This window comes from Tasmannia lanceolata, unplaced genomic scaffold (genome assembly GCF_043159265.1).
Source record: "Tasmannia lanceolata isolate RefF3 unplaced genomic scaffold, GAP_Taslan_0.1 ptg000007l, whole genome shotgun sequence".
Lineage (NCBI taxonomy): Eukaryota > Viridiplantae > Streptophyta > Magnoliopsida > Canellales > Winteraceae > Tasmannia > Tasmannia lanceolata.
The window spans coordinates 14,863,454-14,891,093 of NW_027518684.1; the positions used below are offsets into that span (position 1 = coordinate 14,863,454).

The window sequence follows — 27,640 nt, forward strand, 5'->3', positions numbered from 1 at the left end:
GGACTTTTAAAGTTCATTGTGACTACTGAAATAGTTACTTTTTGCACATTGGCTGCCTGTTAATGAAGGTAATCCTGGTGCTCATTTCCTATTTATCATTCCATAATTTATGCAGAAAATTGCTGAAAGATGAGGTCCTGTTGTTATTTATGTTTGTTGTCTCATCCATGCATTTCTGATTTTGTCCATCTGTTTGTTGATCACATGAATAGAATCATAGCATTCATCACAATATTGTCTGTAATGGACGTAGAAGAAACAAGCTCTGTTTGCTGGTTTGGTTGGGTTCCAAAGAGGGGGCGGGGCGGGGATTTTGTCCCCGAAGGATGCGGGGAGGGGAAGGGGAAGGGGATTAGATATTCCCCGCGGGGAGGGGAGGGGGATTCCCCACCATCCCCGCAGAGGGGAAGGGGAAGGGGACCCCAACATCCGGCCCCGACCCACCCCGTTGCCACCCCTAAACACTAGCAAAAGGCCATTCTTGTCCCATAGCTTCCCCTTGTGAACTATTGAAGCTATCGAGAGATTACCAAATGCTGACGGTGATTTGTTTATGGGGAATTTAGCCGAAAAGAAGATATCCTTACCGATAATATGACATTTGATTATACGAGAGAGGAAATCATCATCTTGAAAATTTAGATGCGATATACTCTGCGATTGCCATGCTGGAAGTTAGACCTGGTGATTCTATCCCAAACAAGTTCACCAATCCGGGCACGCCATGAATGTCCTCCCCCTGCATGTGTTTTTCTGAAGAGACTGAGTTTGATTTATACAGAAGTAAAGGCTTTTCTAACATAGACATGGATACATGAAAAATCTTCAGCTCAGTGTGTGGTAAAGAAATGACTTATAGTATTATGCACTATAGATGGTTAAAGCACATGTTGGTCTTAAAAGGAATACGAAACGCTGTATTTGTGCGTTTTTATCTCAATGTAACATTCTTATATTAATCGACCTCCATAGATATAATGCTGCAACTCGCGAAAAGGGAGAAATTAATTAAATATCCCTATCTTACATAGTATATACCTAGAGAAATTACATAAATACCTCTATCTTACAATGTATATACCCCTGTATCTCAACATAATTTTCAAACATGGGGTTGGCGAAGAATGTGGATACTGGACACAGCTGTGACAAAATCTATTTTTTGACAAGGATGTGGGGATTGAATTGAAGTACCCATAGCACACAGTCCATATTTACTTACCAAGAAAGAACTCTTAAATCCATTACATTTCAACTAACCCAAAATGTAAACAATAGCTTCAGAATATGAGCATGAATGACCTATTTATGGTGCCACTCCCTCTTGACTCTTATGATTCCTTGAGCTTGTTTTGACTACAGAAAGACATCATATTTTGTAGGGGAGTTTACTCAAATTTTATGTACTGAGTAAAATGGGCACGTTGAAAGTATTTTGAATCAAAACAAAAAACAGTCACAATTGGTAGGTTTTTTCCAAATATAAGTAATTTTACGATGAAGGGTTGCAAAGAGAGGAACCTGTATAACAAAGTCCATAGGAGGCTGTCCAGGTCCGGAAATCTTAGATCGAATCCCAGCATATCCTGGCTCAAGAGATCCATCCTTTAAATTGGGGTAGTACCTTCTTATTTCTGGATAAAATCCCTTCACACGATCTGCATTGACTGTATAGTCATACCTGAAGCAAGAATATGTAATGGTAAGTTCGAGAAACTGGCAAGGCAGCTGTTGTATGTCCCCAAGTACTTTTACTATCAACCATTTTTTTTTAAAAAAGTACTTTTACTATCAAAGGGGGAAAGGATATTTGGAATACAAACACAAAAATGCATCAGCGATTTTCCTATATAGAACCGTTGCATTTCTACTGGATCCGTTTGGATGTACGTAATATAAAAGTAGAAGAAAAGGAAAACAAATTCCCATTTCTTTGGTTGTTCTTCCTGGTTTCAGAGGAAAGTCAAATAGTAAAAAGTGGCTTGCATTTGTAACATTTACATTTACTTCGATCTTCCCTATTTTTGGTTTTTTGGTGCAACCAAACGGACCATAGATGACTTAACACGGAATACACAACCCCAGAAAATCTGGATAAATCCACATGGTCATATAAGAATATTGGAACACAATATTCCAGAAGTCTCAGTATAAAATACAGTACAAGGCATAAGTCTCAGTATAAAATACAGTACAAGGCATAAGTCTCCGTATAAAATACAGTACAAGGCATTAGTGTGTATTACATAAATAATACGAAAAGGGTGTGGAAAAGAAGAGGTTTTCTGTAAGTCACTGTGCTGGAAAGTGTCTGTCATGGAAAATTTTTAATTAATGATATCCTTGTTATGTAGTTCCATCTACATTGTTTTAGAAAACATACTGAATTAAAACAGGAAAGGTAATGAGAGAATTCTGTTTGATTAAAAGAATGATATCAATAGAAATACTTGTCAATTTCGACTTAAACTGCATTTCTACCAGACTCTACTGAGCTGAAAGATATTTACAATTGTCCCAAGCTAGTATTGAAGTTATCATATAGAATAATCTTCAGCTTGAGTGACTCAACCAGTAATTGAAGGTTTCAGAATCTTAAACCAGAGAAGTAGCCGCCAAAATATTATTCTTATTGGCACCTTGGTGTTGCTAGCCAAGATAACAAAACACGCCATGCACGCACAAATTCAACATGTTGATGAGATGGTAGAAATGATAGATGCATGTGCACCTTTATATATTACCATACATTTTTCTAACTTCCATTTGGAAGGTCATGGAAGCTTGATACTCCTTTGGGTAAAACACTAAAAGCCTGACTTCTCTAGCAAGTTTTTGTAAGGATGGGCACAACTCACTTGGTGGTCAGAGAGCCATAGGAACAAAACTATCATTTTAACCAAGGTTTAAAATTTCGGTTTCGGTACCGGTTTCGGACCCTGAAATTTCAAAATTTCGGTCGAAATCTGGTACAAAACCCGAAACCAATATTTTATTCAATATTAAATTTCGGTGAAATATTAAATTAATATTTAAAAAAAAAACAGATTTTTTGGGTCAAATTTCGGAAAGACTGAAATTTCGGCCGAAATAAATGACCGTTTCGGTTTTGATCGATTTCGGTGTCGGTCTCCACCGAAATCCGAAATTTCGGATTTTGGTCGAAATTTAAAACCATGATTTTAACCTCTCATTTAGCCCATAGATGTGATTCCAGAGCCATAATTAAAGGTAAAAGTCTAGTAAACCACTTTCACGAGGGATAACAATAGTTTCTCTCTGGTGGGCTTTCGGACTTCGAAGGAATTGTGCCCCTCCTTCAGAAATACCTTTACTACCAACGTAGGATGTCGGGAACATTTTGTTAATATATTAGAAATTCTAGAGATTTTATATGGTGCCCAGCCGTGCAGTCCAGTGTGGGCGGTATGATAAAAGTACCGCCCTTGATATTTGATCCAACGGCAGACTCTTAAAAAGTGGTCTGCATTTGGATCACATACCAAGGGTGGTACCGTCCACACTAGAGACTTCACGGCTGGGCACCATATAATTTCTCGATACTCCAAATGAAAGAAAATGAAAGGATAAAGTATACTTGTGTAAGAAGCTTGATATCTCATCTATATCTGTGATCCATTCAACATCTGGACCATACTTGACATGGCCATCCATGTCAAGTGTAACATGAACTCCAAGACCACCATCCTCCGGGATTGGATAAATCAAGTGCCTGAAAGGAGGAATCTTAGTTTTAGATAGGGTGAAGTAGCAACCTCGAGCATAATATGACGGTGGAATAACTCCATTGTGTAAGCCATGCAGTCTTTTTGCAAGGGAGATAGCGCTCAAACCAGTCGAGTTGACCACAAGCTTAGGAATCAGTAGAAGCTGCGGCCGCAAAGGAGAGTTTGGAATACACTTTTCAAGTTCCTTGCTTTCAGAAATATGGAGATAAATACGTTTTTCTTCAACATGACCTCCGATAACGGTAGTATTGTAAGAAAAGGTTGCTCTATACTGCTCAGCTTCCCCCTGGATCCACATTAATGTGATAATTAGGTGGAGCCTTTTTACAAAGATATCAGGACTTATCTAGTGATAAACACAGGAATCTTGGTATAAAGGTATGATAATAACTCAGAACATGGTGACCTACTAGAAGACATTCATTTGTGATTGCATTTACAAGTATAATCTTCTTGAGAACTTTCAAAAAACTAAGAAATTTAACGAATAAAACTGTAGAAATAAATTCAGGAGACATCATGTATCAGAAAAGGCCTTCTACAAAAAATTGCTAAAGATCCCGATTAATGAGAAAAAGGCCAGCAAATATCCAAAAGTACTGATAACCCAGATACTACTAACTTTAAGAAAATCACCACTTCTCACTAATGAACTTCATGATGGAAAAACATACTATCAAGGAGAGCATGAGGGAGTGGGAATCAACTATGCCAGAGCAAGGAGACAGCAAAGCTTTGATGCATTGTAGTTCTGGTTCCATTTGCATGGCTTCAAAATCGTCCATCATCCTTAGACCCTCAACCCCATTTTCAGTTCCACGCTTTAGCAGATGCTCCAACTTTGAAATCTCGGTACAACTGGTAGCAACTATGAGTTTACCAATCTGTTTATGTGGGACCCCTCGATCTGCACAGTACTTGTACAGAAGCTCCCTTCCTCGTACACAAAGAATTGCCTGGTAGAATTACATATTTCAGGTCAGATTAAGAAGCCAGAGAAACTCTTATCAGTATCGCCTATCACTAGAGATGAGAGGAGATTTTAAAAGATTTCAGATATAACAAATATTGCCACAATGAGGGTTTTGAATCTTTCAATTGCAACTGAAATAGAATGGGTTCCTTTTTAGTTTCCAAACGTAATTCTTACAGTATTAGAAAAATTCTATCAATAGGGATTTTACCATAAATTTTTAAAAGGAAGAGTTTTCTTGAGTATTAGTTTAAAACCTAATCAATACAAGCTATCAAAACAAAGAAATCAAACTGAGCCAGACATGGGTCAATTTAATGCAGATCCCCTGTCTAAAACTTCCCTGAGCCAATCATCAACTCCCCTGAGTTGACTCAGTTTTACCTTGACCGAATTCTTACATGAGATTGAGTTTTTCCCTACCAAGTCCATCAACAATTCCTTCACCATGCTCAAGTTAATAAAAAATTGACCAGGTTAATCATTGACTTGCCCAAATCAATTCCTTTATACCTTGCCCAAGTTCTCATCCGAGTCCTAGTTTTTTAACATTGATGCTAATACCAAACTCCGAAATCAGAGATTTCCAAATGAGCCTTTCTAGATGATTGATGACAACAAGAATCCAATTGAACTCAATGAGAGTCAAAATCATGCCTATCATTTGCAATGTCATCGGATATGTGGTTCGTTTCGGTACGGGAACCGGTACGAGTACGGGTAGGATGGTAGTCCGGTGTGCAATATGATGATGGTAAGCTTAGTTGGTTCACTATTTGGGATCGTAGGTCAATTTGAAGTGCTAATTCATGTCACTCAGGAACTATATATATATATAATAGAGAGAGAGAGAGAAAGAGAGAGAGAGAGAGAGAGAGAGAGAGAGAGAGAGAGAGAGAGAGAGAGGAAAGTGTTGGTGAGCTTAAGCGCCCCAATCACATGGGTCCCACATTTTCTGTGGTGATCCAAACCATTCATTTGCAAGGCCCTATCATAGATAGGGTGTGTACCAAAAATCAGCTCCATAGGATCATCCTAACCCCTCCATTTGTGGAGGACAAAAATGGGCAGATTTGTGGACAAATAATGTCTGTCCATTTTGACCTCCACAAATGGATGGGTTAGGATGATCCTATGGAGCTGATTTTTGGTACACACCCCATCTATGTAAGGGCCTTTCAAATGAATGCTTTGGATCATCCTAACAAAGTAGGCCCCAATGTGATTGGGCGCTTAAGCTCACCATAAGTTTGGTGAGCTTAAGCTCACCAACATTTTCCTCATATATATATATATATATATAGAGAGAGAGAGAGAGAGAGATGCAAGGGCCCTCTTTATGCAAGGGCCGGAAAAGGCCCCTCGAATAGATCCACGTCATTTTTAAAGTCGGTTGAGAAACTGAATTCGGTTGCACGTAATGACGTGGATCTATTCAAGGGCCCTTCTTTGGTCCTTGCATAAAGAGGGCCCTTGTATCTCTCATTCCTCTCTCTCTCTCTCTCTCTCTCTCTCTCTCTCTCTCTCTCTCTCTCATTTATATTTGATCAGACAGCAGCATCTTAAAAAGTGTGTTGTTGTCCGATCAAAAGGGTTAGATGATGAATAAGAGCATGTTAGCTCGCTCATCATATAATTTCTCCATGGCATAAGAGGATTGGAAACTAGTGAAGAGTGTCAAATGCTGTTACTTTCATGAGAAAAGAATACAAAATCATAATCAACTATCCAGTTTGGTGAGCTTGGACATAAGAAATGCCAAAATTTCAAGGGCATAAGACAATAGAGGAAGCATGATATGCACGTATAAATTATAAATCGAGCATTTGAAAGGAAAAAACATATGTTGTTGTCTCTCTCAAAGGGCGGAAACAACTCTTCCATTTGGATATGCTCTCTCTCTCTCTCTCTCTCTCTCTCTCTCTCTCTCTCTCTCTCAACGTATGTGTACATGCATCTCTCTCATTCTCTACTGTGGGTAGCTATTTTTTGCGATCTGGGTCAGAAACGAACTGTGTTTGAGGTCATATGACCTAGACCACCATTTTTAGTGGTTCAGGTCGTAAACGAACAATATTTCAGGTCATTTGATCCAGACCGCGAGTTGATGGAGGGGTTAGCAACCCAGGTAACACTGATCAGGTGGAATCCTTGGTGATGAAAGCCTTAGAACATTCAAAGGCCCTTAAATGATACGAGAGGCCAAAGATGGAAACATGTGCATGAGGTTGAGGATGAAGGCCTGGAGTCCTGGACATGTGCATCAACAAAGAATAAGAGGAAAGGTGGCAGCGATATAGCAATCACTATAAGGAGGAGGAATGCCAGCCCATGCCTGCCACATCATCAAGCGATGATTGTCCATGAGCATCAAGAGATGACCTGTCCATTAGCCGTCCCTTAGCTGGCATGAGCTGTCATGGCAGTTGTCCCGTGGTTGGCATCCACTTAAAGCCTTGGACCTCATCTATAAATAGGCCTTTGCTGTAATTTTTCACGGAGTTTTTGGTGTCATGAAACTTGGAGAGCTTTGGAGCTTCTTGGAGCTGAGGACTTTTTCCTTCATCGATGATTTATATGGTCCTTCGATGTAAGTGACTTACAAGATCATCTTTAATTTCATTTCCTCTTGTCGGTTGCAAGGATTTTCCATTCTTTATGTAAAGCCACCAAGTGTTCTGAATTTCCTGCTGAACTTTCTAAATTGTGAATGATGAGTCAGTATTTGAACTTGAGATAACTCTGAAAGTTCAGCTCTCATTCCTTAACTCAAAACCAATTCCACTCTGCCATTTAAGACCTAGTGAAGATATCTGAATTGAAATTCTTTCCTGTTTGGAATAAGGATAACAGTATACTAATTCCTACTATTACTGGAGGATGAAATACCTGAACTTCAGCTGAAGGCTTGAAGCTTGACTCAAAACCATTTTAAGCCAAGTCAAATGGAACCTTCCCAGTGAACACACAGTCATCTTACCCTGCATCAGCAAGCTTCCTTTCAAACATTTCCACAACTGGATCCTAAAGCGGCATTGATATGAATCCCAAAACCCAAAGGCAAGCCCAAATAATGCAATCAGCAGTGAATCTAAGGCTCCAAAGATCCAGCAAAGTCCCCAACCTTCTCTTAAGCATGCTAAGTGAGAGAATTTTAGCAATAACCTTCTAAAGACCTGAAATCTTTGGGTTCCACCGTTCCTTATATCTTTGGACAAGAGCGATAAAAGTAGAATTGGCCAAAACAACTCATGAAAAGAATTACAAAATCAGACCCCCTTTTACCAAAAACTAACAAATACAGTAAATAAACATGTGTCTACCAGTGCCATGAAGATATCAGTTCCAACAACAAGAAATTCCAAATGGGTTTCTTCTCCATCTCATAAAACTCACACCTTAAGGAATTGGAGTGTAGCAATGAGTTCGATTCTAATCTATCTATCTGAAAATTAAAGAATACACAAGCCAAACATTGGTTTTCACAATTTCATGAAAATAGCATACCAAAAATTGGGTTAGTTTGGTTTTCTCAAGTTCATGAAGATAGAAAAGCAAACACCAAATGGGTTCCTGTAACCATAATGAATCTTGGAGGGGCAACAAATTGCACCAAAATGAACACGATCGTCTAATCCAACTACCAAAAACTAAAAAGTGAAGCAAAAATAAACATGGGTCTTCTTCAATTTACGAAAAATTAAAAAATAAAGCAGAAATAAACATGGGTCTTCTTCAATTTACCAAAAACTAAAATATAAAGCAGAAATAAACATGGGTCTTCTTCAATTTACCAAAAACTAAAAAATAAAGCAGAAATAAACATGGTTCTTCTTCAATTTACCAAAAAACTGAAAAATAAAGCAAAAATAAACATGGGTTTTCTTCAAAACAAGAAATCCCAGATGGGTTTCTTCTCTATATCATAAAAACTGTACCTTTAGGGATTTGGGAGGATAATAAATGCCTGCATGAATGACCTCACTGTTACGAGAACTGGTTCCCGTACCGAAAGTAGAAGCTGCTTCGATGACCAAAACATCTCTACCCTTGAAAGCTAGCTCTCTCGCAATTGCAATTCCAACAACCCCTGCTCCAATCACGACGCAATCTGCAGTTTCTTTGGGGATTTCCGTGAATTGGGTGCTGAAATTCTCAGATTTTCCGTATCTGAGTATGGTTCTTAGATGGTTTTTTAAGCTCTGGAATGCTACTCTCAACATCTTTTGATGGACTCTCCCAACTCCAGATCTTTTTCTGAGAGTGTAGATCCTCTTAGGCGCGTTTACTGTGAGCTACCATGCGACCTTTCGTACATGTCCAGGCAATTTGCGGAAAGCCATTACACGGTCTATCTTTTTCAGAAGAGAAAAAGCCACCTAGTAAGCTGAATTTGTCTTATTATCTACTTCGAATGAGGTGGTGGGTGCTTCTGTCTATCAAAAGAGGGACTCTAAAATTGCGGGTGACTGCCGGGTGTGTTTGGTTGGACAGAAATATACAACTATTCTACAAGAATTAGGGCTGCAACTCGAGCCGGGTAAAACCCGACCCGCATCGACCCGACCCGAAAATAGCCTGGGTCGGGTTCAGGTTTCATGGGTTTCGGGTCGAGCCGGGTTCAGCATTCAAAAGCCCGCATGAATCTCGGGTCGAGCCGGGTTTGAAGGGGCCCGACCCGACCCGACCCGAGTTACATAAGTTATAGTATGTATATTTTTTTCTATTGTTAGTTAAAAGTTAAAGGGATAATTATATTTACACCCCTCTAGTTTCTGACACATCCACTTCCACCCCTATAGTTTAAAACGTGACAAATACACCCTTGTAGTTTCAATTTGTTTAAGGTAGGCCCCCTCAGCGGAAGGTTCGTCCATAGATTGAAGGGTTAGGATGATCCGATGGAGCTGATTTTTTGGGCACACCCTAACTATGTCAGGACCCATCAAATGAACGCTTTGGATCATCCAAACAATGTGGGCCCACATTATTTGGATGATTTTTTGGTAGTGTTTGGATTCGGGTAGGGCCCACATTATTTGGATGATCCAAAGCATTCATTTGATGGGTCCTGACATAGATATGGTGTGCCCAAAAAATCAGCTCCATCGGATCATCCTAACCCTTCAATCTATGGACGAACCTTCAGCTGAGGGGGCAAACCTTAAACAAATTGAAACTACAGGGGTGTATTTGTCACGTTTTAAACTATAGGGGTGGAAGTGGATGTGTCAGAAACTAGAGGGGGTGTAAATGTAATTATCCCAAAGTTAAAAGTGAAAACCCACGCACCTACTGTATGTGAGTGTAATTTATGCTTCTATGAGTTGAGTTGATTCAAGTGTTTGATTCAGCATTGTTTGATTGTAATTACAACATTATTTGATTACAGCATTGTTTGATTCAAGTGTGATGTGAGTGTAATTACATCATTGTTTGATTCAAGTGTAATTTCTGCTTCTATGAGTTGAGTTGCCTTGCCAAACAAGAATTTTCCTTAAAAATTTGCGTCAACGTGAAAAAACCCGACCTGACCCGAACCGACCCGAGATTTATCATGGGTAGGGCCGGGTTTGGGAATCGTGGGTTTTCCGAAAAAAAACCCGACCCGACCCGACCCGAGATATTTCTCGGGTAGGGTTGGGTTCTCCAAAACCCGACCCGCCCGACCCGAGTTGCAGCCCTAACAAGAATTACGTTTCAAATAATAGGAAAAGGTTTCTCAGCTCCAGCTCAGCCTCTAAAGCTCAGAAACCATATCAGGTTTAAAATTGATGGCTAGAAGATGTTCTTCTATAGATTGAATGGTTAGAATTATAGTATGAAGATTATTTGTTAGGAACACCTTGTCTATGTGAGGTCTTATAAAATGAATGAGTTGGATAAGTCAAACAACTATGAGAGACGGTGTAATATGAGCTCTAGCTCAGAAACATCGCCCTCTTCATATAAATCCAATACTACTCTCCTGCCTACTTACTATTTACACCACTAATCTTTGAGGTAATTACACATCAAAATTATTTGGTAAAAATACAAATACACCCCCTCAACTCTCTCACATTTTTAACTTTGACCATAACTTTTAAAAGTCACCAACTACACCCTATAAGGTTTCAATTTGTATAAGGTAAACCCCTTAGTTAAAAATTCGTCTGCTCATCGAAAGGTTAAGATGATGCTTGGAGCTGATTTTTTTGTGCACACCCTATCTATGTTAGGGCCGATCAGATGAATTCTTTAGATCATCCAAACAATGTGGCCCACTATGTTTTTGGTAGTGTTTGGATTCGGGTACGGGTCTTCATCAGCATTTTCAAAAGAAGGGGTCTACCTTATACAAATTAAAACCTTTGGAGGGCATCTCTATTTTTACTCTAGACATTCCAAACGATCAGCTCTCAAAAATAAAATGGAGAAGGGCGTACGGAGATGGTTGGTTGATATATCTGGATGGAATCCTTCTCCTCATTACTTCTCCTCTCTCCTTTCTCTCTTTCCTCTCCATGAGCGCTCTGCCATTACCAGGTTCCACCTTTTCCTTTTTTTTTTTATGCCCTAATTCGTATTTACATTCTACTATGCGATTGGTCGTTAGATTGAATTGGCAGAAAATATTGCTTTGCTTAGCTCCATTCAATTACTCCATGTATACTAATCTTCTTTTTCTTTATTCAATTTTGTTGAATTTAATTTACAGTGTATGTTATCAGTACAACCATATTTTGATATTTGCACAAACCCAGCTGTATTTTCTTCTTTGATTGGCTCCTGAGAGCTTTTTGGGAAATTTAATAACCTTCTCACAGCTCCTTAAACACCAAAGCAGAAGATGGTTTGTGAAATATCAAAATATGGTTGTGCTGATATCATTTCCCTTTAATCTCCAGTGTATTTTCTGTTGATTTATATGGAATTGTTGGTTTACTGTGTCTTTTCTGCTTATTTTTATGGAATTGGTGATTTACGGCATCTGTTCTGTTGATTTTTATGGAATTGGTAATTTCTGGTGATTTTTATGGAATTGGTGTCCACGAATCTGTAGCGGGTTATATCTTATTGTAAGATTCAATTTCTTACTCAAAGCTCTCAAATTGTCATTAGGTTTATAAAATTCGAGGATAGAAAACGGGCGCTTGTAAGCCGGCTGCTTCAATATATGCTAGTAAATGAAGTGTTGGGAATTCCGTTCGATGAGATAATCATAAATCGCACCATCGAAGGCAAACCATATCTGGTATGACTCTTGATATGATGTGCATTTGTTATGTCACATTGGTTGAAATGCACTTAAGGTTTTGTAAAGTCAGGCTTACAGTAAGAGCTTGACTAGTCAGGCTTATGAGGATATCCCTTACTCAAACACACTGTCACAATTGGGTATTTGGGTTGGTCATTCAGTTCTGTATATTGCATTAACAAGACAAGGGTTTCTTTTCTAGTCTATAATTTGGGTGAGTTTGCTTTGAGTTTTGAACAAATCTGAGTCTATGGCTTAGCTTTTCTCAGATTTCAATGATTTAAGTCTGATCTAGTTGGGTGGACTGTGGAGTTTCCAAACCTAATCGTAGAACCTTCGATTAAATTTTGTATTCTCACAAAAATCTATAGGCTCTGTTTCTTTTGAAGTAAAATGAGCGGAAAAAATTACGCCCATTTTTAAATGTAAAAATGGGGATAAAATTTGTTTTACATCCATTTTATGTTGAAAGAAATGGATCCAGAGTATCAGAATTAATTTCTTATAGTATTTATATTTTTATGGCGCTTGAAACATTCAGTAAACATCTAAATAAGGGAATGTGACTTGACTACATTGCCTGTATAATGAAATATATCGAATGAATAATATATATTTTTTGAAATGGAATAATATAAGATATAAATGTTTAGAGTAGTTTATCTTACAATTTGCTCAAGTAGAGGTGCAATTGAGGTAAGTGAATCATTTCTAAGACACCGTCGACTGCCCTGGCTCATCATAAGATCGACGCATCCTGGTGTTGGGCTCATCACAAGTAATCATTTCTATGTTGGGGTCCTAATCATCCTGATCCAACTTCCAAATTGCTCAATCGTTTCAATGCGAATTACCATCAGACACCGTTACTGCCCTGTCCTATCATTTTTTTTGAATGGTGATTATATTAATAAAAGGGCCGAAGCCCATAAAAAGAACATAAGAAAAATAGATACAACATGAGAATAGAGTAATCAATGAGGGAGAAAGTCGGACAATTGAATACTATCCCTAATGACTTTCTTCACTATCAAAGGCTTCCAAGGTAGTTAATACCCGTTCCACACTTCATATTTTGATGACTCGGGTAATTTCTTGCCCTTTCCCTGTATCCCGGATCCTCTCGAATCATCGTGGGTAGTAGATCATCTCTTTCCATCACTCATGTAAGTTCTACATCTATTTCTTTCTATTTTAGTTCTCTTCATGCGACTGATGTGTTTTTTAATGGTAGATGATTATATTAAGAAAGAGGAAAATATCCCACAACCAAGATGGTCGATACATGAGGAATAAAGTAAAGAAAAAGGAAAAATATACAAAGATCCAATACCCTCAAGGAGGGAGAAAATAAAAAATCGCTAAGTTTTCCCTGTCAACTCCAGATCTAGAGATTATGTCAACATCACTATTGACAGACCTCCTGATGTGATGGAAGGATATGGCTGATACTGCCACTTTATCATGAATCTCAACAATCCAATGGGCAAAAGCCCAAGGATATGAATGACTCCCCTGAACACCTGATGACATTGAGTGAATCCCCCTCAATGATCAGTCTATCCAAATCTCTATTCTCTATGGTCCTGATGCCAAATAGAACCACTCTCACCTATGTCTCGTTGGATTCCGTTTCCCCAATTGGACTTGAAAAGGCTCACTTCTTGCTGACCCTGGCTTACCCATGCTAGACCCATCAAAGTTAAGGTTCATGACCTAGACCGGGTGGTTTGCACCCAGGGGAAGGAAACACGACATGCTCAGTACCACTAGTACAAATATCTCTCCAACCGTACCAAAGGTCATAGGCTGACACGAACCTGAAACTTGGGAGGTTCTTAACCCAGGAGATGGCTAAAGCGATCACCTTTGTTTAGATGAATTGTGAACTTTTTACCGAGCCTCTGAAAATCTGTCACCTGATTTTTCTTTAGTACTAGCATTCAAAAGAACTTGCTCCCAATTTCTTTTATTTACTTCTCAAATCAATTGTTATTTTCTTTTTATTATTTCCTCTGCTGTTGTGTGGGATTTACGGAAGGGCAAGCTCCTCGCTAGAGGTTCTTTTCAAGGAAACCATATAGTTTTTTGCTATACCAGTTTTCTGTCTTGAGTTTATGTTTCAGCTTTTAAAGTATTGCTGAATGATCTCATAGATGTTTAATCCAATCATTTTATTGGGCCTTTTCTCATTATAGTTGATTTTTGTAGTAATAAGTGGATTGTTCTATTTCATTAACAAAAAGTGGATTGTTCCATTTGTTTGCAGGAAAACGATCAGGAGAACTTGGAATTCCCAAATTTCAACTTCAATTCGTCGCACCATGGAGACTATGTTGCTATAGCATCTGAGCCATTGTGCATTGTTGGATTAGATATTGTTTCTCATACCATTCCAAAACAAGAAACGGCTATTGAGTTCATCAAGAACTTTTCGTCGTATCTTACAAGCTTGGAATGGAATAATATCATCAATGCTGGCACTTCAGATGAAATACTGGCCGAGTTTTACAGGTACAAATGCACTGTTGTCCATATTGTTTTCGGCGAAATTTTTAATAAAATATTAATTTTTTATTTCCTTAGGCCACGTTTGGATATCAACAAGATTTAGATTTGGATTTAGTTGATATTTTGAACTGGATCAGATCCTTAGATTTCCAAATCAGCTACAACAGTGCAAAAAATTCCGATTTTCAAATCTGTTCTGCGAGACATTATATGGAAATCAATATTTGTGGCAACTTCCTTCACCGTCCCTGCTCCTCGACATTGCTCCGGCAGCAGCGAGACATCCCTTCCTCCCTCTCTCTCTCTCTCTCTCTCTCTCTCTTAAAACATGATCATGAAGATGATTGATGTGTTTTGTATCCAAAACTCAAATCCAAATCAAAATACAAATGCATGAGGTATCCAAACAGGCCTTACAGAATTTCAGCCCAATAAACAGACATTTTGAACGCCTTTACTGAATTTCGTCTGAAATTTCAGGATTTCCGCTAAAATTTCGGTTTCGGTTTCGGTGAGGGCCGAAACTACCCCTGAAACCGAAATTTAAAACCTTGCTTGTAACCTTTGCCTTGCATATATATCTGCCGAAAGGGGAAAAAAACATTTGTATGCTGGTTACAGGTACATTGCACTTTTGTCCACAGTTTTCTCCGACGCACCAGTTTTCTAAGTTTAACTCTGTGTTTATCCTCCTTATTACCGTTCCTTCGTATGCCTGCCAGAAAAAAAGGGGAAAAAAAATCTTTTTATACTATCCTTCAAATGTAAAAAATCAGCCATATAGAAGAAATTTAATATATCTTATTTTTAATTTTAAGATATTTACTACCGAAATTTTTTTTAATGGCTATTTACTACCGGCAAATTTATGTTTACATCCGAGACATTGTATTGTAGGCTAAGATGGTTTACTTTTATTGAAATGGGAATATTCTCTTCATTTTGTATCTTGTCTGCCTTTGTATATGGTTTGGATCCCAGAGACAAATTTTTTTTTTTTTTGAATGATACGTATCACGATTTTTTAGAGACAAAATCCCAAAATTATCCCAGTATTTTGAAAAATGAGTTTTTATATGATGGCTGACCATGTAATTTACAAGGGCTAGGTGGTTTGGCCCTTGATTTTTGATCTGGTCAAAACACCTGACCAAGGGCAATTATGACGGTCGGGGCATCATATAAATTCTCTTGAAAAATATGGAGAAATCTTGATATTTTATTTTTAAACGCAAAAAATCCCAATAAATTCACAACATTATTTTCTTTCCTATTTTTTCTTAAATTTATGTTTTTATATATTTTAAAATATTTTATCTTTCCTTTTTTTCTCTATTTAAACCCAAAAATAACAAAAAAATTAAAATATCCTGAGATACACCCTTCCCTAGACAAATATTTGTGACAATGTTCTTAGTCAGTGGCTTGGTTTGCTCTGATTATTATAGGACTCCCTTTTTTGCATTGTATCCATAGTTTTAATCATCATTAGTTCACAGGAATTGGCAAGTCTTCATGGCATATAATATACTTGAAAAGTTAGTTTGGAGTCGCTGTCATGCAAAAGAAAAACAATCTTTCATGCATATAATGTGATCAGTCTTTTCTCTAAGCTCAGTGAATTAATTTTATTTTTTTTCAGTTCATTAGTCCTCTCGCAGTATGTGTTTATTCGATTATGATTCACAGTTCTTAATACAAGATCTTGCATGAATTTTGAGAACCGGTTGCGAGTCCAAAATCAGTTTTGGACTTGCAATCGGTTCTCAAAATCCGAAACAAACAGGATCTTAGATGTTGTGGTTAAGGATTATTGTTCCATTATCACAATGGAGTCATATCATCCTTCCAACCATGGTAATAAGACTTTTCAAATTACAATCTTTTTAGCTAGTTACGGGCTTAACTTCAGCTATCCAATAGTGGCCAATTTTGGGATCTCCATGTGCCATTCATTCATCGGTGAGTTCGTATGGGGCCTACGACAGTAGATGTGGGATGTTCCATATCATGTCTAGCCATCTGGGGAGACTCCATCATTCCAGATAATAGGAAATCTATTCTCTTCTGTAGATATTGGTGTCTGAAGGAGTCATATATCAAAGCCATAGGGGCTGGACTCGGTTATAGGTTGGACAGATTGGAGTTTCACCACACTGATTGGACCAATATATCCGTTCACATTGATGGGGAGGAGTCAAGAGACTGGAGATTTTGGATTTTCGAACTGGGCAGAAGGCATTGGGTCAGTACACCATCCATAACCTTGTTGTGTTCTTCTATTTTTCTATTCTTTTATCCCCTTTATTTTATTTTTAGGCAATATATAAAATTCAAAAGATGCTAATGCCCTGTTTGTTTTGGATTTTGAGAACCAATTGTGAGTCAAGAACTGATTATTGTACTAAAATTAAATGTAAATGTAAATTTTAGTCCAATAATCAGTTTTGGACTCACAATTGGTTCTCAAAATCCACAACAAAGAGGGCCTAGAAGAGAAGAATTCCGATTACTTGTTTCTTTTTTTCTTTTGTTACTCCTATCATAAGGAAATTCAGGGGATCCTTAAGATGTGTATGTTGTTTTCTCAAGCATTCGACAAATCTTGATGAAGCATCTAACTCAATACCTGTTCTTCTCCTTTCCTCTTTTAACATTACTGTAACAAGCTTCTAATGTATAATGGAATTACAGGTGTGTGTTGCAAGGGGTCGACCAAATACAGCGATTGAGAGTTACAGGAGTACATTAAGTCGAGTGAACTTTGAGGAAGAAGAGTATTCTTTGGGTCTCCACCTTCCAAATACAGGCTTTATTCTGCGCACAGTAGAAGAACTCATTGCATCTAGTTAGGGGTATGGTCAAAACATGACGGATATTAGCTCTTCAACTTCCTGTTGTATTGAGAGAAGTTGATCTTGTGATAAGCACATTTTTAATGAAAAATGATAATGGCAGATGAGTATCAGAGTTCAGAGCTACATGGCCAAGTGTTTTAGTGCAGATATCAGTCCTCAACACGTGAAAGTACTAAAAAAAATGAATTGGGATCCACATTATTGGTTTGTTTGAACCCGACTCGAGCCATTTTCCAAAAATCATCTCCATATGATGATCTGAACCCTTCGATCTATAAAGGTTTAAAGTGGATGAGAAAGTATTATAAATCTTCACAGATCATCATATGGAGATGATTTTGGGCAGTGCCCAACAAATGACTGGCTTGGATCACCCAATAATTTGGACCCCACTGCATTCGTAATCAGTGTCTAAAAACCAAGCTAAAGTCTAATGGCCAGCATCCGGTCCATTCCAAATGCAACTATATTTTTAATGAAATGATAAACACAACCCTATCTAAGGTACACATGGCCACATTGAGGGGGCTGTTTGAGACAAACCTGACACAAGTGAGTCCTCATATCATTTCCTATAGGTTTAGGACCCACCATCCAGGGTGGGCCAACAGGCAAATGATTTGGATCACCAAAACGCTAGAGCCCACTTTTACATTTGACACCATTTTATTCATCCAAGCAACAGAGTAGAACTCAGCACAAACATAGTATCTGTTTAAAACTTTTAACAGCTTCTAGCCTGAACCACACCCTTTCCTTTTAACATATACATCTTTAAGTAGCAATGCTACCAATTACAAATACAAACAGTTAGATTGTTGTAATATTACAATTACTTCATGATGACTTAGCATTAATACCAAATATAAGAAAAACTAATCTCCCATCCATTCCAAATTACAGTAATTTCATATTTGAACTGACCAATTCTGGTTTTAGTATAGCGGGGCTTCGTCTTAGCAGTTTGTGTCGTATGTTGCGAGTCCCTGGAGCTCTGGACCTTCCAAACGCGGGTTATTCTCGAAGCTGCAATGTGTAAAGCAGAAAAATATTAAGAATGAAAATCAACACTGACACAGTGTAATTACTATAAAGAATTACAATAACAGCTCCTTTAGATAGAAAATCAAAATCAGAGCGACAGTGATTTTAGTAATTGGACCTGTGATGATAAACTACACTGTATTTACTCAACAAAATCACAATGGGGGGTTTATTAAGGGTTTGTTTGGCTGATGGGAATGGAAAGAAATGGGAAAGGAAAGACCTTGGCGACAAGGGAAAGGGCCGGAATGGAACTTTTTTTCGATTCCATTCCCTGTTGAGTTTTCATGGTTGACCTTGGCGTCGGGCAACATGCCCCCTTTTCCAAAATCCATGTTTTAAAACTTGAAAAATAATTGTTAATGGTTAATTTCCCTTCTCATTGAAGTGCATGAGAGAGAGAGAGAGAGAGAGAGAGAGAGAGATCTTCTCATATTGAGCGGAAAATAATAAGGGGGAAATAAGTTGCCAGTCGACTGACGGGGCGTTGACAAGGCAAAGCTCATATTTCGAAAATTTACTTCTCCATCCACAAACACCCATTCAATGGGGTTTGACGGGAAAACCCCCAATTTTTTATCCTAGCTCCTCAAATCAAATGGACCCTAAGTGAATGAACAATGGAACCCACTCCACCCGTTAGCCAACTGATCCGCCATTTCATTTGCTGACTGAGGCTTATGGCAGACCAATGTTGAATCCTGTCGCATAAAATCCCAAATTTCCATAATTGTTTCCACTAACTTCCAAGATCCCGCAACCTACTGGGCCATGAAATAGCATTGGTTGCTTCCTATAAGCAATTGTCCCCTTATGAGGAAAAGATTTTCAGGCCACAAAGGAGTGCCATGCTTCCGCTTTATTTGATTTGCACCCACCGGCTGGCGTGCAGAAACCTCACTGGAATTAAACCATTTGAAAAGTAGAAAACTCTTCCCACCCTGGCTTGACTCTGCATTCCAATGGAGCTCCCATCAAAATTGAGTTTTATCCTTTGATTTAGTGGACTTTTTCAATTTATTGTAGACACATGTGTCCTGCTGTGTCGGACACGACACGCATGTCCACCCGTGTCGACACTCCTTTGGACACTTTTAAATGTCTTGGCAGGAGTGTTAGAGTTAATGTGGACGTGTGGACACGTATTTGTGTAATAATCAATAATTTTATGTGTGCGTAGATGTAATCATTTCTAGACTTTTAGATGTTGCCATGTCAGACAACTCATTTCCATGTCAATACTCGACACACGAATCTGTATCAACAAATTATGATTATGTATACTTTCTATTTTACCCGTGTCCGACACTCCATGTCAGTCACTTGTATCCAAAAATCATACGTTTTATACAACCGCCGGGGGGGGCTATCATCCTGAATCTGGAAATAGATTTCGATCCTTCTTCCCAGACGACATTCCTCTAATTCAGAAGGATCTCATGTAGGGTGAGAAGACATTGTCTTGCTATTTTTGCCCAAAAAAATATATCAAACTTAGAATCTGTGATAACTCGCCCAAAGTCCTCTTTTTCCCTAAAAAATTCAAGTGTTTCTTTCCTTCTATATTAGCCAAACCATGGAAAAGGAACAAGCCTCCAAAGAATTTTTCTAGCACGTCCAAAAGGAGCCTACCCCAATCAAGAATAACCTTCTTAATCGAGCTTGGGAACACCCAAGATACACCAAAACGTCTTAAGATGATGCACCATAGTGTTCATGAGAATGAACAATGTAACATTAGATGATCAAGAGTTTCGTCCTTTTGTAAAGAATACATCTACTAGCTCATGAACAAGGCAATCTCTTTCTCACATTTGCATCCGATACAAGAAAGTAATATTTTTATCAACTTCCTAAATTGCTCGGGTTTGGGTCCAACTATTTTCCTCTCTTCACAATATATTCTCATATTCTACAAAAGATTTCTTCTTTCCACATCCAAAGCTCCCTCGAGATGGTAATCTTTATTTGATCAATGCTTTCAATTTTGTTAAAGATTTCCTGCTTTCTAAGTCTGCCAATCTCTTCAAAAGACATTTTCCATTCCTTTATTCTTAATTTTAACATCTTACATACTTCACAGAATATAAAGCCTTTCCACCCTTCAACAATCATCTCGTGCCACCATTCTTTCACCCTATTGTCAAAGCCCGGGGATCTCTAATAAAGCAAAGTCCAACTTGAAATGACATGTATCCCCTTCTCAAATCTTTATTTTTAAGATTGCAATCCGAAGATGGATTTGGTAGTGCTCTTTTAGAAATATGAGCATATCTTGGAAATTGTGAAAACTCCTCTCCTCCTTGGAAGCAAGGTATTTCCTTACTGTCCTAGTTATTCATGGCCTTTATTGATGAGAATTGTTTGTGTTGATGCATGCTTGAGGTTAGTCTGCAAGTGTCTTGTTGGGTTATCTTAACAACTAACTTAAAGAGAGCATTCTTGGCTGGTTTAAAACTTCCCACTGTCTTAATCTGTTTTGGATATGGTTTGGGTTACTTTAATTGCAAGACTTACCCCTTTAAGCTCCTAAGGTTCTACGGGAATAACCCATGAACCCGGGTTTGTACCAAAGTTGTATCAAAAGCGTAGGGTTTGCATTAAGACGTAACTGTTAATAAATTTTTATTAGTTTCAGGCAGTAAATGAAACTAATTCTCAAAATTTTAAAAATTTCAAACCAAGAGAAAGAAAAAAAACACCGAAGATATAGCATCTGAAATGAAAGCAACACAAAATACAACCAAAACTTACTTGTTCAGGGGAATGTGCTCAAAAGGTCCAGTAGTGGGAATTGTTCCACACAAATTGTTGTTTGAGACATCTCTACAAGTAGAGTGACATGTTTGTGATATGAGCTTCCCGTGAATATAGACCAAATTACTCCTAAAAATGGAACGAAGCCAAAAGTCTTGAACTTACAAAACTTTGAGGGTAGAAATGCCAACAAGCTCTCTAGGAATCCCCCCACTCAGTTGATTGTCATTAACCCGCCTATGAAATATAATACTTGTTAGTCCGGTAAGCACCTAGAAGGAGAACATACGAAGATAATTTAAAGAGACAGAGCCAATGGCAAACCAAATTCATATATTGCAGGCCATGGTTATAAAGTTTGAGATTTGGGAAAGAATGGGCAAAGCAATTATCTAAAATAAAATAGTTATTCTGACATCAGTTATATGATGTTACTCAAGTATTATATAATCCTATGATAATAAAATAGGACATGCTATGCATCTATCCATGGGTGGTCAAATCCTCAAAATAAAGAATATACAATGTAAAGCATCCACCAGGTGGGTCGCCACAGATTGTCCATAGCCCTAAACTTGTTGGAATCGGGAAATCCTCAGTCTGACTGGTGGCCATAAACAGATGGTTCAAAGGCATCTCTTAGATTTATCTAGTGGATAGTTTTTCAGGCCGGAATTAGTATATACATTAATAGGTAGTTTGGCAAGTTCCCCACTTCCCTGATTAAGAGGTATGTTCAGCTGAAGTAGTGGCTAGTCATAGGTAGTTATCTTAAGAGAGCAAATCTAGTGGAGAGAGATTTTAGAAAGTAGGGTAGACTTTGCAGGTGATTTATATACATTTCATAATTACACATTCTCCATTGATATATTTGATTAATGGGGTTAACAAATCCTACCTTTTTTTTATTTAACACACGTGTTATGTTGAAACAATTAAGTGAGAATTCGTGAATAATTCTCAACTCTCAATAATTCATGACTTTTCTTGAGCATATCTTTCTGAAAAAAATCTGCAATTTATTTGTATTTTTTTTTTCTCACGACGTAACTATGCTGCTGACACAGCAAAACAGCTACAAGCAATGGCCTAGTAAAAAACATTTTTACTTTTTACCAGATGCACCTATTCCAGCTTGGGTGACTGAACTCACCACCATGCAAGTCTGGTTTGGGGGTGCTGCGAGTCAGGTCACCGACTTTTGAAAGTACATAATTTAAGTATGAGAAAGCAAATCTGGGAAGAGGCTAAGAATATGAAGAGACGAAGATGTGTGTTGACTCACAAGAACACTAGAGACTTCAACTTCCCAAGTGCTGGGGGAATGATCCCAGAAATGTTGTTGTTGTATAGGTCCAAGCTGATCAGGCTCTTCAAATTACCAAACTCGACTGGGATCGTCCCTTGAATGTTATTTTTGTAAAGTTCCCTACATCAAATTAAGAAGGTAAAAAATAAATTAAGAACAATAAGGAACAGGTAAATCAACTTAAACACCCAGTGAGAAAATATCAACAGGTATACTCTCGCAGGAATAAACACTATTTTTTTTAAAGGTTAGTAGCTGAAATCACCAAAAAAGAAGAAAATTCTATCAAAACTGAGAAAAAGACATTGCTTCATGAATCACATCACATAGATATTATCCAGATAGAACCCCTCATAAAAGCACAACATTATATTACCTAAGATGTCTAAATTTGAAAATGAAATGAAGGAGCATGATGTATTAAAATAAGAATGAGCATACACCATACAACAACAAAAAATTATCAAAATAGGCATCAATGCAAAATTGTTTTTGAGTGATGACATCTAGAAACCAGAAAAAAATGTGTCACATAGCATGAGGCACATATATATGTATTAATACAACTAGTAGTAATGACCGTAGGAGAACTGTCGGTATTTAGACTTAACCTTCGATGGAATGCATTACATGGACTCCGTGCACATTCAACGTATAGAAGTGACTATGTTAAATGAGGTAATAAGCACATCAGTTGTATAGATGCCATTGCACTTAATGACAGAAATACCATAGTAGTTAACATAATTTTCTAGTAGGTTTGGTGCCCATGAACAAAGTCTAACACCATAAACTACTAATTAATAATATATTGCAAAAGCAACCATAGGTTGGTAAAACGCATAGGCCACACAAAGCAAGCATGTGACAAATATTAACCATCTAAATCACTATAAGAGAGGTAAAGAGTAAGCCAAACAGAAGCCACTTACAAATATTGGAGATGTTCAAGCTTTCCAAGCTCAGGTACCAGATGACCAGACAGGTTTGAATTGCCAAGGTCCCTGCAGAACAGTAAAATTGTAATAAATAAAAGATAGTTGGCAGCCGACCCCAACTAGTATGGGACAAAGGCTTAGTTGAGTTGAGTTGAGAATGTGTTGGCACAAGATCTTTACTGACACCGAAAATAGAAATGTTTTACTAATTACAATAAACAACTGATGAAACTGAACAGCATGAGTTTTTAAGCTTGTTGGCAGAAACCCTTGATTCCTTCCTGTGGAGGTGGATCCCAAAACTACAAACATCACAAATCTTCCTAAAATTAGACCACCCATATGATATGAACAATTGCCCAAACAATTTGACATGATAACCAACTGATGACCGCTAAATAATCAACCAATCACTTCATGGACCTTATATATCAACCGAGCTCCAGAACTCACTAAAAGATAAAGGGGCTGTATTTTGTTAAAATAAGAAACTTTGACGAATTTAACAAAATAAAGAAAAAAAATAAAATTTCAGAAAAAAATGTTTAGGGCGTGTTCGGCAAACATCTTAAAAACCATTTCTCCTTATTTTATAGGCACAGCCACACAGGAATGACTTCAAAAAAATAAAATAAAAACGAGAATCTTGTTCGAAAGCGTGACCCACTAGAGTCCGTTTCTATTATTTCAAATTTTTTCAAGGCTAAAAGTTAGGATTCTGCGGAGCAACGCGGAGTCGCTCCCGAGATTCTCATCAATACGTTTCACACGTTTTTTTTCCTCGCGAGAATGGGAAGCCTTGCCGAACACAGCCTTAGTTGTAAGGAAAAAGAAAAGGAAACCACGCGGAGTCGCTCCCGAGATTCTCATCAATCCGTTTCGCCCGTTTTTTTCTCATGAGAATGAGAAGCCTTGCCGAACACAGCCCTAGTTGTTAGGAAAAACAAAAGGAAACCACGCCCTTTCCTTCTTCGTTCTTATCGTCTAACAGCGGCAGCTAGCTGCTAGGTGATGCAAGTGTGGCTAGCATCCCCTCTTTGCAAGTTCGAGTTGGTGGGGCCAACCTATGGCTAATCCAAGGGTTGAGGAAAACTTGCTCTGAAGTTCCATCATTTTACTTGTTAATCGGTCATTAAAAGTTGAAGTTAAGTGTTAATGCGCAACACTTGGAGGTAACCTTGTCTTTTGTGTTTTCATTTGCTCTTTGAAATTTGATTGTAATGGGGGGCTATATAAAGCCTTCCCTCCCATTTTTAGTTTCAGTTATTGACACTCTCGTTTGGAAATTTTGGGAAAGGAATTTTGTAAGAAGAGTTTCTTCTATTTGGAGAAGCTTCTGCTAGTGGAATTCATCCCTAAGAAGAGAGGATTTGGAGCTTGGATCTGCAAGCTTTTCTCCCTTGGTTCTCCATCATCTCTCATGTTGAATCTTGTGAATTTCTACTGCTCTTCATAGATGAATCCTGGTATAAGGTATGCTTCTCCATATCTTAAGTGAAATTCCAAGATTTGCAATTGATTGGATTGAAATATAATGGTAAAAGTCCGAGTAGCAACAAGAAGAACAAGAACTGCATCGGTATTACTCAGTCAGCTTGTGGAAGAGATTCATCAAACCTAGAAACTTAGCTACGTAAGTTTCCAGATCTGATCGTTTCCTTGCAAATTCCCTCCTACTTGGTTGAAACCGCAAGCAAAAAAAAAGATTAAGTATAAAATATTGCAAATCTAAGTTCCAATATAAGAAAAAATTCATAAATGGAAAGGAAATGATATTTCCACACCCTTTGGTACGTCTTTTCCAAATATGGATACATTTCTATTCCCTTTTCTTACAAATGACATTAATTTCAAGAAAAAAACAAAAGTGAGCGGAAATACCATCTTCAAAAAAAAAAAAAAATTGGACTTAGAAAAAACCAAAAGTTTCAGTTCAGATAAATGGATATCCACCTATATATCATCATCATCATCATCATCATAAATGAAGAACCAAACCTCAAAAGTGCAATTAAGGTTGCTTGAATTAATATTTTTAACCAGTAGGTTCAAATCCCTTACACAAAAATAAAAGCTAACAACTATGTTATCATCAATGGAAGCAAAAACCTACAAGCTTAAAATATCCCTACGCAATTATTATAAAAGCTATGATAAATCTAGTAGCTTCATTAGCATGCAATAGTAATAATCATACAAACAATTGATTCAGAGAACCAGGAAAAAAAGTCCTGATAACACACTAAAGCTAGCAAAAGAGTGATAACAGTAGTGATTTAACATATATTAACCAGAAAACAGACTAGTAAATTAGATTAATCACACAAACAAACCACGGGTAGACAGTAAGAAATCCAGTAATCAACTTTAAAATTCAAGAAAAAAAAGTGAATATTGAATTATCATGCATAAAACTATGCATTTTCGTGCTGACACAGACAAAACCCTATCTCACAGAATAACTCCCACAGTATTTTTCTGATTAGTAAAGGAAAAAATCCACCCAATCACAAAAGATTAGGGCTGCACCTAATCCACAAAGAGAAAATTGTTATTATAAACGGTTAGGGCTGCATCTAATCCACAAAGAGAAAACTGTTACAATGAGGACAATTCCACACTTGCAAGAAGAATCTTTTCAATCAAACTTAAGTTTAAGAAAATTAGGATTACCACCTAATCCTCACAAAAAAATTAAGATTTTTTGTACAGTGACAGGCAAAACTCTACAATCCACGCTTTCAAGAAGTGTACATACAATCAATCAACCTCAGACTCGAGAATTTTTTTAACTCGCATCAAATCCCCATGCAAGAAGCCATGCCTCTTTGTACTGAGATACACAAAACTCTCATAGGTAAGCAAAATCCCTAAATCACAATTGTAAAACAACCAGTCAACCTTAAATTCAAGATTAATCCCGCCCTTCAGGAAACCCTCATATAGAAGGCTTTCATTTTCGAACTTAGACAGACAAGATCAAAACATAAAAGTGAAATCCCCAAAATTACAAGAAGAGTCCAATCAAGTAACCTTAAAAGTGAATAAAAATCATATCCTCTACTGAATCATCACAAAAGTCTAGCTTCTTCTGAATCGGAACATAAAAACCCTAAAATTGACACAAAATTACAAGAAGACTCCCCACCAATCAAGTAACCTTAAAAGTGTAGAAAAATCCGATCATGTACTGAAACCTCACACAAATCTAACTTCTACAGCATCGGAACATAAAAACCCTAAAATCAACACAATTACAAGAAGAATCCCCAAAATTACAAGAAGAATCCAATCAAGGATCCTTAAAAGTAAAGAAAAATCCGATTTTCTACTGAATCCTCACACAAGTCTAAAATCTTCATCACCAGAACACAAAAAAAACCCTAAAATTGTAACAAAATCGCCACGAAAAGAGAAACAAAAATTGATATAACAGTAGATCAGCTCAAATTAAAAGAAATAACATAAAAAGGAGATATTACAATCTGGTAACGCGATTGTCTTGATTACAGGTTATGTGGAACCAGGTGCACGGATTGACAAGCGTTGGATCCCAGCTCTGGAGGACGTTATCAGGATCGGACAAGCTCCGTCTCAGCGTGTAGAGAGCATCTCCTTCGGAATTAGGAGAAGCAAACGGGAGCAGAATTAGGGTTATGGTTAGGGCTAGGGTTAGGGCAATCTCCTCGGAGTTCCGAAGCCAGCCCGAGATTGCCATGGTTTCTTCTTGATTCTAAGAGCAGAATTAGGGTTAGGTTTTTTCCGATGGAGCGATTCTAGTGTTTACAGAGGAAGAGAAAGCTTCGTTGTTTAGAGAGAGAGAGAGAGAGATTGTGGTGGGGAAGGGAGAAATGAAGAGAGGATCGGCTTTGGGAATATCAGAGCAAAACATGGACAGCTTTTTATGAGTTTTAACTCTCACTTTATAGAGAGAGAGAGAGAGAGAGAGAGAGAGAGAGAGAGATATGTTGAATTTGAAGTCAAATTTGGGTTAATTCAACTCAAATCTCTTTACTTTTCTTTCTAGGTTTCTACCATCTCTTTTTCGTCGTGTCTTCCTTCTTTTATTCGGTTCTAATTGGCGGGATGGTATAAGGTGTCCAAAATGTGAGACATGTTTTTCTCTCTCTCTCTATAAAGGGATGCTGATCTCACCATTCATTTGGTGGGTCACATCTTGTAGCCACAAATGAAATGATCCTAACCTTTAGATCAGGAGCAATTCTAGAACAAGACACGTGGCATGATGGTGTGGTGATCA

General features: G+C 37.7%; 3 protein-coding genes across 3 annotated transcripts; 1 reads left to right on the forward strand and 2 right to left on the reverse strand.

Moving 5' to 3' along the window:
* Nucleotides 1-478: 478 nt before the first annotated feature.
* LOC143882044 (FAD-dependent oxidoreductase family protein) lies at nt 479-9,150 on the reverse strand. Its single transcript, XM_077385430.1, has 5 exons — nt 8,661-9,150; nt 4,424-4,705; nt 3,599-4,035; nt 1,522-1,681; nt 479-739 (listed from the first exon to the last, which is right to left on the reverse strand). Exons 1-5 carry the CDS (start codon nt 8,943-8,945, stop codon nt 626-628), a joined length of 1,278 nt encoding a protein of 425 aa, XP_077241545.1. The 5' UTR covers nt 8,946-9,150; the 3' UTR covers nt 479-625.
* Nucleotides 9,151-11,088: 1,938 nt separating this feature from the next.
* LOC143882046 (uncharacterized) lies at nt 11,089-17,454 on the forward strand. Its single transcript, XM_077385432.1, has 5 exons — nt 11,089-11,250; nt 11,827-11,959; nt 14,232-14,476; nt 16,547-16,718; nt 17,168-17,454. Exons 1-5 carry the CDS (start codon nt 11,135-11,137, stop codon nt 17,324-17,326), a joined length of 825 nt encoding a protein of 274 aa, XP_077241547.1. The 5' UTR covers nt 11,089-11,134; the 3' UTR covers nt 17,327-17,454.
* A 570-nt stretch (nt 17,455-18,024) lies between these two features.
* LOC143882047 (leucine-rich repeat protein 1-like) lies at nt 18,025-27,320 on the reverse strand. Its single transcript, XM_077385433.1, has 6 exons — nt 26,862-27,320; nt 23,374-23,445; nt 22,418-22,561; nt 21,298-21,369; nt 21,130-21,201; nt 18,025-18,357 (listed from the first exon to the last, which is right to left on the reverse strand). The coding sequence occupies exons 1-6, from the start codon at nt 27,095-27,097 to the stop codon at nt 18,288-18,290; spliced, it is 666 nt and encodes a 221-aa protein (XP_077241548.1). The 5' UTR covers nt 27,098-27,320; the 3' UTR covers nt 18,025-18,287.
* Nucleotides 27,321-27,640: the final 320 nt, after the last annotated feature.

Excerpts from the sequence above, each read along its gene's own strand:
- LOC143882044 (XM_077385430.1), bottom strand. The coding sequence starts at position 8,945 with ATGTTGAGAGTAGCATTCCAGAGCTTAAAAAACCATCTAAGAACCATA. Across the intron at positions 4,036-4,423 it reads CCCTCATGCTCTCCTTGATA|GGGGAAGCTGAGCAGTATAG; the intron begins GTATGTTTTTCC and ends ATGTGGATCCAG. Across the intron at positions 1,682-3,598 it reads ATATCAAGCTTCTTACACAA|GTATGACTATACAGTCAATG; the intron begins GTATACTTTATC and ends TTCTTGCTTCAG.
- LOC143882046 (XM_077385432.1), top strand. The coding sequence starts at position 11,135 with ATGGAGAAGGGCGTACGGAGATGGTTGGTTGATATATCTGGATGGAAT. Across the intron at positions 14,477-16,546 it reads ATACTGGCCGAGTTTTACAG|ATATTGGTGTCTGAAGGAGT; the intron begins GTACAAATGCAC and ends TCTCTTCTGTAG. Across the intron at positions 16,719-17,167 it reads AACTGGGCAGAAGGCATTGG|GTGTGTGTTGCAAGGGGTCG; the intron begins GTCAGTACACCA and ends ATGGAATTACAG.
- LOC143882047 (XM_077385433.1), bottom strand. The coding sequence starts at position 27,097 with ATGGCAATCTCGGGCTGGCTTCGGAACTCCGAGGAGATTGCCCTAACC. Across the intron at positions 21,202-21,297 it reads ATTTCTACCCTCAAAGTTTT|AGATGTCTCAAACAACAATT; the intron begins GTAAGTTCAAGA and ends CTCTACTTGTAG. Across the intron at positions 18,358-21,129 it reads GAGCACATTCCCCTGAACAA|CTTCGAGAATAACCCGCGTT; the intron begins GTAAGTTTTGGT and ends TACACATTGCAG.